General features: G+C 45.7%; 3 protein-coding genes across 3 annotated transcripts; 1 reads left to right on the top strand and 2 right to left on the bottom strand.

The window, feature by feature from the left end:
• Nucleotides 1–415: 415 nt before the first annotated feature.
• Nucleotides 416–1,884, bottom strand: V1513DRAFT_428024 (Alpha/Beta hydrolase protein; the record flags this gene model as incomplete). The annotated part of the gene is made up of 5 exons (XM_066896256.1): nt 416–979; nt 1,033–1,185; nt 1,239–1,319; nt 1,372–1,459; nt 1,508–1,884. 5 exons carry the CDS (start codon nt 1,882–1,884, stop codon nt 416–418), a joined length of 1,263 nt encoding a protein of 420 aa, XP_066750762.1.
• Nucleotides 1,885–2,634: 750 nt separating this feature from the next.
• On the top strand, nt 2,635–5,039 carry V1513DRAFT_421138 (alkaline-phosphatase-like protein). The gene is made up of 2 exons (XM_066895953.1): nt 2,635–3,083; nt 3,144–5,039. Exons 1-2 carry the CDS (start codon nt 2,784–2,786, stop codon nt 4,872–4,874), a joined length of 2,031 nt encoding a protein of 676 aa, XP_066750761.1. The 5' UTR covers nt 2,635–2,783; the 3' UTR covers nt 4,875–5,039.
• On the bottom strand, nt 4,986–7,497 carry V1513DRAFT_453829 (thiamine diphosphate-binding protein). The gene is made up of 7 exons (XM_066899301.1): nt 7,267–7,497; nt 6,920–7,216; nt 6,707–6,862; nt 5,630–6,653; nt 5,342–5,577; nt 5,160–5,288; nt 4,986–5,105 (listed from the first exon to the last, which is right to left on the bottom strand). The coding sequence occupies exons 2-7, from the start codon at nt 7,022–7,024 to the stop codon at nt 5,058–5,060; spliced, it is 1,698 nt and encodes a 565-aa protein (XP_066750760.1). The 5' UTR covers nt 7,025–7,216; nt 7,267–7,497; the 3' UTR covers nt 4,986–5,057.
• Nucleotides 7,498–7,515: the final 18 nt, after the last annotated feature.

Below are 7,515 nucleotides of genomic sequence, written 5' to 3'. Positions count from 1 at the left end.
TGATGTATCTAAATGGTTCTTGAGCACGTATTCATGGGCACCACAATGTTGTTCACCAGGCAGAATCATGATGACGTTCGGCCACTTGAGGTCTTTGTCAGGGCTTGGGTTTTCTAAATTGCTCCCCACACACCTACGAAAGTTACCTTGTAATTGAAATGTATCCCAAAAGTCAACGAATCTACCCTGTAAGTTACTTATTTATATCTCCTGCATGCGAAACTGTAGATAATGAAGGCGGAAAACACGCGGCGGAACGATCAGTGTGACGATATGTCAATCGTACTGGCGAATGGCGATAACAAACTTGCAAAATAATTGCTAAAACTCTGACCAACTAGTTTAAATGCAATATGTACAAAAATGCTCGCAGCGCCTCTGTCTCCGAAAGTCATAACTAAAAACACTACATAAATTACAAGTCCTCGCACTCAGTGGGACATTGGAAGTTCTCGCGCTGGTAAGCAGTAGACCACAATACCTCCTTCACGCCCTTGGCGACTTGGTCGACCGCATCCACAGCCCATAGCACGTCTAAATGCTCGTACGTAGGTATCACCTTCTTTTTCAGCAAAACAACATCTGGCTCGGCGTTTTCTAAACGGTTAATCAATCGTTCTCCGTCTACTAGCGAGTCTTCTTGTGCGATCCACAATGCGACCGGGGGACACCGGGAATCAAACCAGGGCTCGGACGACTCGGCATCAAATATGCAGCGACGCGTTGCAAAACCGTCTTTACCGAGCCACCACCGCATGCTCTCGGCACTAACGTATACTGGAGAAAATTGGAACATGCGGCCCTTGAGGAATTTATCCCAACGATCGTCCGACCATCTGAACAAAAAGTGAAGCATCGCGTACGAACAGTAAGTGACCGCACGTTTAGGAATTATTGACTGGAGAACAAGCATTGCGGGGATAAACGCATGAATGCCGAACAATAAGCGGTAAGTCGATGGTGACAAATAACGGAAGCACTTATTTTCGAGTTAGAGGCCGCACCTTCTCAGATCATAATATATGTACGTACTTTGAAGAAACCGCGATCAATTAATGGACCCGCGTAGACCGACGGAGCCAAAGCACAGAAGCCGCTTATTTTTCTTCCTAAGTCAGGGACATGAAAACGACTTAATGCAAGGAAAATCTGTGTCGTTCCTTGCGAGTGGCCGACAAGGCCAACCTATATTCGCAAGTTAGCGCGCATTAGACTAAGCAGCACATCACTCTAAGAACCTTTTGGTGACCTGTCTTGTCAAGAATAAAATCTATGAATGACGGGACATCCTTTGTGGCCATGTCACGCACGTCCCATTCCTAGATCATTAGAATCGGGCACGCACAGGTCATCTGTAGTTGGCGAACTCACCCACAGTCGGCGATCGTTGTAACTTTTTAAATCTAAATGTTTGTAATCAAATCCACATCTATTGTTTCCAAGCCAGACATCATATCCGCTAATGTTCAGTTAGCACAATTTATGAAATCACTGTGCACACTCGCACCTCTTGCACAAATAAAACGCAAGACTATCCTCTTCGTTGACGCAGAAGGCGCCCGCACTTTGCAACAAACCATGAATTAACAGTACCGGGTATCGCGACTTCTTGCGTTCCTCAGGTTCACTTGGGTCGTATACTCGGAATAGTTGCAATACAAACCGATCCTGGGTAACAATTTCAAATTGCTGGGCTCGTAGACCATCTAAGGACGCGTAGTAATCGATGTCACACACCAACTTTTCATCGTCCTTCGTCCTCGTCCTTGATCTTTCACGTTCCATTTCAACGAAGGGCCGCTGCTCAGTAATGTGCTTGCCAAAAAATCGCAACACACCGGTCCGCATGCGCACGCTGACATCGGTGAGAATGGCTACTGTCATTAAAGATCCTAAAAATGAGTACCCAAAAAAAGCCGATACTGTTCTGCGCACGTAGCACGCTAAGTTCGATAAAACTGTTTGATTATGGTAGTGCGCTAGATCAATTATCTCTTAGCAAAGCTTTGAGATGAAGCGCATATCATATATATATTGGGAATAAGGACGTACATATTCTAGTATGCGGTGACTGCAAGTCAACCTCTTTCTCTCGGCTCGTCCGATTCTGGAGTCCAAAATTGGGACAATTAAACCTACGCTGATTGCCTAGCATAATAATGGACGTCGAAATATTTGGCCTGCTGTAAACCGGACTTGGTTTTGTTACTGGCCATGATGAATTCGCTCGCACAACCGTGCTCGAGGAAATAGCACTAGGCCGGATAGGCACGGCTAAACTCTCTAGGACTATGGACGCTGTATGAGAACCTGGCATAACGTCAATCGTTCATCTCAATCTAACTACACAAAGCAGCCGAATTCTTCTTATGGGCGACAGCGACACGAGATTAAATTGGCGCGTTGAAATTACAAGTGCCAGAAGCTTAAGAAAGGTTTATTAAAATCGGTGTTGGCCCCTGAAATTCCTTGCCCCGCGTTTTGAATACACCAAACCCTTATACAATTAAAGATCGACTTTGTGACGATTATTTTCAGGAACTGTGCGATTCGCCACCGTTACCCGGCTCGTGCAGTTTGCGACATGGTCACCGCGCACGACGACAGACGCCGCGCACCGCTCGAGAGCTCCGAGGAACTCGGATGCAAGGTAAGCTGTTCGGCTGTCGCGTCATCTCCAAGGGATACATAGACGCTTTTTTCTAGCAGAATGTGGCACTTGGAACTTTATTAAAGTGAATTTCTACTCATTACTTAAGGACTATTGAAATATTTTGATAAGAATGGAGCAGCCGCGACAGTCGCTCGAGAGTATCGACCTAGAAAGGGAGGAAGACATCACCGGAGACTATGACGCGAAAGATTACGACAAGGAAATCCTGTTGCAACATGATTATGCCGAGAGACTGATCACAGATGCTACAGGAAAGAGAACTGCATTCAAGAAGAACAAATCCAAAACTGTTGGGTTTGGTGATCTGCCAGAGTACAAGAAACTCAATAATGACGACGTCGCCGATACCAATAGTGAAGAATCCGTTGAAGTTGATGCTGAGTCGCATTTGAAACATCTTAAGACGAAGGTAATATACATTTCCCTTCTTAGCACTGGAAAATTCTTCTAATTTCTGATGTCACGGCAGCAACGTCGAATGGCTTACCTAAAGTCGTGCTTGTTTTTCTCATTATTTAGCATCGTTTTGGCTATATTTGGCGCTGCGATATATGTGGCGATTATAAAAAATAAATTGGGCCTTTTAAAATCATCGGCATCATCTTCTACTGCGTCCCCTTTGTCCAAGTCACTCCTGTCGAACGGCACTCACGATTTCTACCCGACGACAGTATACATCTCTCTGGACGGCTTCCGACCGGATTACCTCTCTTCGGAGTTTACCCCAAAAATGTGGACACTATATACAGCCGAATACAGTGCGCCGTTTATGTACCCATCATTTCCTTCAGTCACCTTCCCAAATCACTACACCATGGTTACCGGTTTGTATCCTTCCAGTCACGGTATCGTCAGCAATTCCTTTTGGGATCCGGATTTACAGGAGGAGTTTGATTATCACAAGCCAAATTCTCTCGACCCGAAATGGTGGAAGGGTGAGCCTTTATGGGTTACTGCAACAAAGAATGGCGTTAAAACCGCTATTCACATGTGGCCAGGGAGTGAAGTTCCATGGGGTGATGAGGAGCCTCTTGTCGTAGACAAGTTTAATCAGACAGAGACTTTAAATCGCAAGGTTCAGAGAGTTCTCGGCTGGCTGGACCAGGATATTGATAGCCGACCAGAGCTTATATTTTGTTATGTTCCCACTATCGACATGTTAGGCCATAAGTACGGAACCTTGGGTCCCGAGATTAATGACGGATTGAAACAAGTTGATGATATGGTTGGTGCGATTCTGGGTGGTATAGATGACAGAAATATCTCGTCAGTTACGAACGTCGTTATTGTCTCCGATCATGGTATGGCATCAACATCTAATGACAGACTCATATTCCTTGACGACCTCATCGATCCTAAAAGCGTCGAGCATACAGATGGATGGCCATTGTTCGGAATGCGACCTTACGAATATAACACGTCAGAACAAATATATGCAGAGATCACATCTTCTAGAGAGGCTATCCAGTCACAAGGCGACGGTGAAAATGAATCCCTCGAGCATTGGCAGGTCTATATGAAGGATGATATGCCGGAGGAGTGGCACTTTGGCGGTCCAGGCGGCGGACAGTATCAGAATAGGATTGCTCCAGTCTGGATTGTTCCCGAAGTTGGGTGGGCTATTACGACGAGACAGCAATTTGAAGATTCCAACCACGATTTCCATCCAAAAGGTCTTCATGGCTTCAACAATACAGCGAGTCTCATGCGGGCTCTGTTCCTGGCTACTGGACCGAGTTTCCCATCTGGCTCCAAGATTGAACCTTTTTACAACGTTGAGCTGTACGACGTTATCTGCCGGTCGCTGAATATCACTGGTGCGCCAAATAATGGTACATTAAATGGACGGCTGAATACTTTGCCTGATGGATGGATGGATCCTAATCCATATCCGGTGCTGCCCCCTACTACAGATTCTGAGTCAGCGGACGTAGGTAAAGAGGATGACCGTAAAAGCCACGATGCTGAGGATGATGGCGATCATGATAAGCAGCACCCAAAGGATCACGGTGACCACGATGATGATCATGATGGCGACCATGGTAAGCAGACGACGAAGCATCACACTGATCAGGATGATGATCACAAGGCGGATGATTGGATGAACTACTTCGAAGACAGCCTCGATAATTTAACGGATAATATCAATGAGTTTCTAGACAGGGTGGGATCACAAGATAGCGATAAGGATGATATCTAAGGGTGAGGTTTAAGTATGATCGACACATCAGCATTTAATACGTGGTAATAGTGGGTTCAATTTGTTAGGATTGGTGTTTTAGACTTCACGGAGTTATTTCATTTAATTTAGTTACTAAGCTATTTCGTTTATTGCATGAATACAAGGATGATAAATTGACAATGGAATTAAATTTTGTGCTGATTATATCTTCGATTCTGGCTTCTTAGTACTTGCCAGCCATCCGAATTCCTGACATTGGCATCAGCAGGGCTCATGAGCTGAACACGAATAATCCAAACTTACCAGCTTTGTCGTCGCGCCCGGATCGATAATGACATTCACCACCGTTACGGCTCCATTGGTGAGTGCCGCCGTAGCAGCCTCTTTCAATTCTTCGGAAGTCCTGGCAATTAATCCTTTACCACCAACAGCCTATTTATTGTTCGTCAGTCGCTGACAGTCATTCTGGTCTGAAATTGCCATACCTCGGCTATCAAATCGTATCTAGTCTCGAAACCCAGTGCCGTACTAGGGAGAGGTTTTGCTGAATTGGCGCTGTATGCCGTCGGCTCAACCCCGTGATACACACCATTGTTGTTCATAACAAAAATAGCCATCGGAAAGCCGGATCGTGTTGCTGTTTCGAGTTCCATAGCTGAGAATCCGAATGCCGAATCACCCTCGATACACACAGGTAAATAGTCGGGGCAAGCCGCAGCAGCTGTTAAGCGAATTAGTATATCGAGCGAGATATGGATCTGAAATGTACGTACCAGCAATAGCATAACCGATGCCTACTCCCATAGTCGCCATGGTTCCAGCATCCAAACGTTGGCGTGGTTCTTCAACATTAAATGCACTTCGAGCAATGTCCATAGCATTCGCACCCTCAGACACAAAGATGGCTCTAGTATCGGTTGCACGAATAGCATCCTTAATGATTTTATAGCAGTGCTGGTATGTCAACGGAAAAATAGCATTATTGGCCTTCTTCTCGCTAACCGCGAAGTTCTCTTCTCTTGAAGCTATGAGAGCTTTTGGAATACTGGAAAACTTATAGTCCTGGAGTTCTGCGGAGAGCTGTCTCACTACCAGCTCGATATCGCCTACAAGTCCATACCCAGCGTTGCCGCTATTGTTATTTCCGATTTCCTCACTAGCGATATCGACCTGAATGATCTTGACACCTTCCCTGAATTTAGGAGGCTCTCCATAGTGCAAGATCCAATTCAATCGACCACCGAGAAGCAGAATCACATCAGATGTACGCAAAATTGCACTTCTGGCTGCGGCAAAGTTCAAAGGTGACGAATCTGGAACGACACCCTTTCCCATAGGTGTGGGTAAAAACGGTATCGACTTCTCGTCAATGAGCTCACGAATGGCGTTCTCAGCTTGGCCATACGCTGCGCCTTTTCCTATGATAACTAGAGGTAGCTTAGCGTTTCTTATTAGTTGAGCAGCCTTCTTTACTCTTAAGGCGTCAGCCATAATCTTAGGTGCGGCAACTGCGGGGTAGAGCCGTTGCGTCTCCATTCGATTGACACTGCCTTGGATGTAGTCTGCCGGCAAGTCAATATATGTAGCGCCTGGTCTTCCATAATATGCGAGTCTGTACGCTTTCTCAATAGTCGACGGCAAAAGGCTCAAGGATGGAGGTCGACCAGCAAATTTGGTGAAAGGAGTCAACATTGAAACTTGGTCGATCTCTTGGAATGCGCCTTTGTACACTTGAAGTGACTCGGAAGATCCGGCTAGCAGCAGAAGCGGAAAGCAATTGCTAGTTGAATTACCGATCTATGATTATGTTAAAATCAAAAAAATTCCACCGTGCAACATATGTCACGTACGCCAGCAATTGCGTGGAGTACTCCTGGTCCTCCAACAACCAGGCACACACCAGGTCTTCCCGTAAGATATCCATAAGCAGTAGCCGCGTAACTAGCCGATTGCTCGTTTCTGAAACTTATAAAACGGATTCCTTTCTCTATACAGGCGTCTGCAACCTATAAGAGCTCCAATTAGTCACCATAGTACGCAGGTCACATTCCGGAATTCCCTACCTCGATAACCGGAATTCCCACGATGCCGAAGATGACACGGACGCCTAGGTCATATAGTGACGAGGCGATCAAGTTAGCGCCTGCGACTGGCGTTGTCGACGGCATTGTTAGCAAAGTATTCACAAAAATTGATGACAATAAATAATAAACCACCGGCTTGATAGAGGATAGCCCGTGGCAATGATATAGCGCAAGATAAGGTGTATCTCAGATACCCGTTGTCTTGGCCAGAGTGTGACCCCGCGATTTTGGCTTCGCTTTATTAAGGTCGACCAAAGATTATTCCCAACTTGACCCCTGAAATGACGTCAGACGAGCAAGGGTGAGGTGTGTAGGAAATTTCCTACTGAACGTTCTGAATAGTACAAGTCCCTTAGCTATCGTGATTGTAGGGAGCCCCACAGCAAAAAGGAGCTGATTGTCATATTTGATGTACTTGGATATGCACTTCGTTCCACCAGCCGCCTCAAGCACGCAGGCTAACTAACTTGTGAGACCATCAATGCGGACCGCCGGAACCGCCTACTACAATATGATCTGCGTAATAATGGTAATATATGAGACTGTATATATGTGTATATATCGTGGAAATTGAG

The sequence above is a fragment of the Lipomyces chichibuensis genome, assembly GCF_038497645.1.
Source record: "Lipomyces chichibuensis strain CBS 12929 unplaced genomic scaffold V1513scaffold_63, whole genome shotgun sequence".
Lineage (NCBI taxonomy): Eukaryota > Fungi > Ascomycota > Lipomycetes > Lipomycetales > Lipomycetaceae > Lipomyces > Lipomyces chichibuensis.
Note: the sequence above shows the minus strand (reverse complement) of the source record. Positions and strands in the feature narration are given on the sequence as shown.

Coding starts and splice junctions, on each gene's coding strand:
- V1513DRAFT_453829 (XM_066899301.1), bottom strand. CDS start 7,024: ATGCCGTCGACAACGCCAGTCGCAGGCGCTAACTTGATCGCCTCGTCA. Junction 6,863..6,919: donor TGGGAATTCCGGTTATCGAG/GTAGGGAATTCC, acceptor GAGCTCTTATAG/GTTGCAGACGCCTGTATAGA. Junction 5,578..5,629: donor CATCGGTTATGCTATTGCTG/GTACGTACATTT, acceptor TTCGCTTAACAG/CTGCTGCGGCTTGCCCCGAC.
- V1513DRAFT_421138 (XM_066895953.1), top strand. CDS start 2,784: ATGGAGCAGCCGCGACAGTCGCTCGAGAGTATCGACCTAGAAAGGGAG. Junction 3,084..3,143: donor TGAAACATCTTAAGACGAAG/GTAATATACATT, acceptor ATGTCACGGCAG/CAACGTCGAATGGCTTACCT.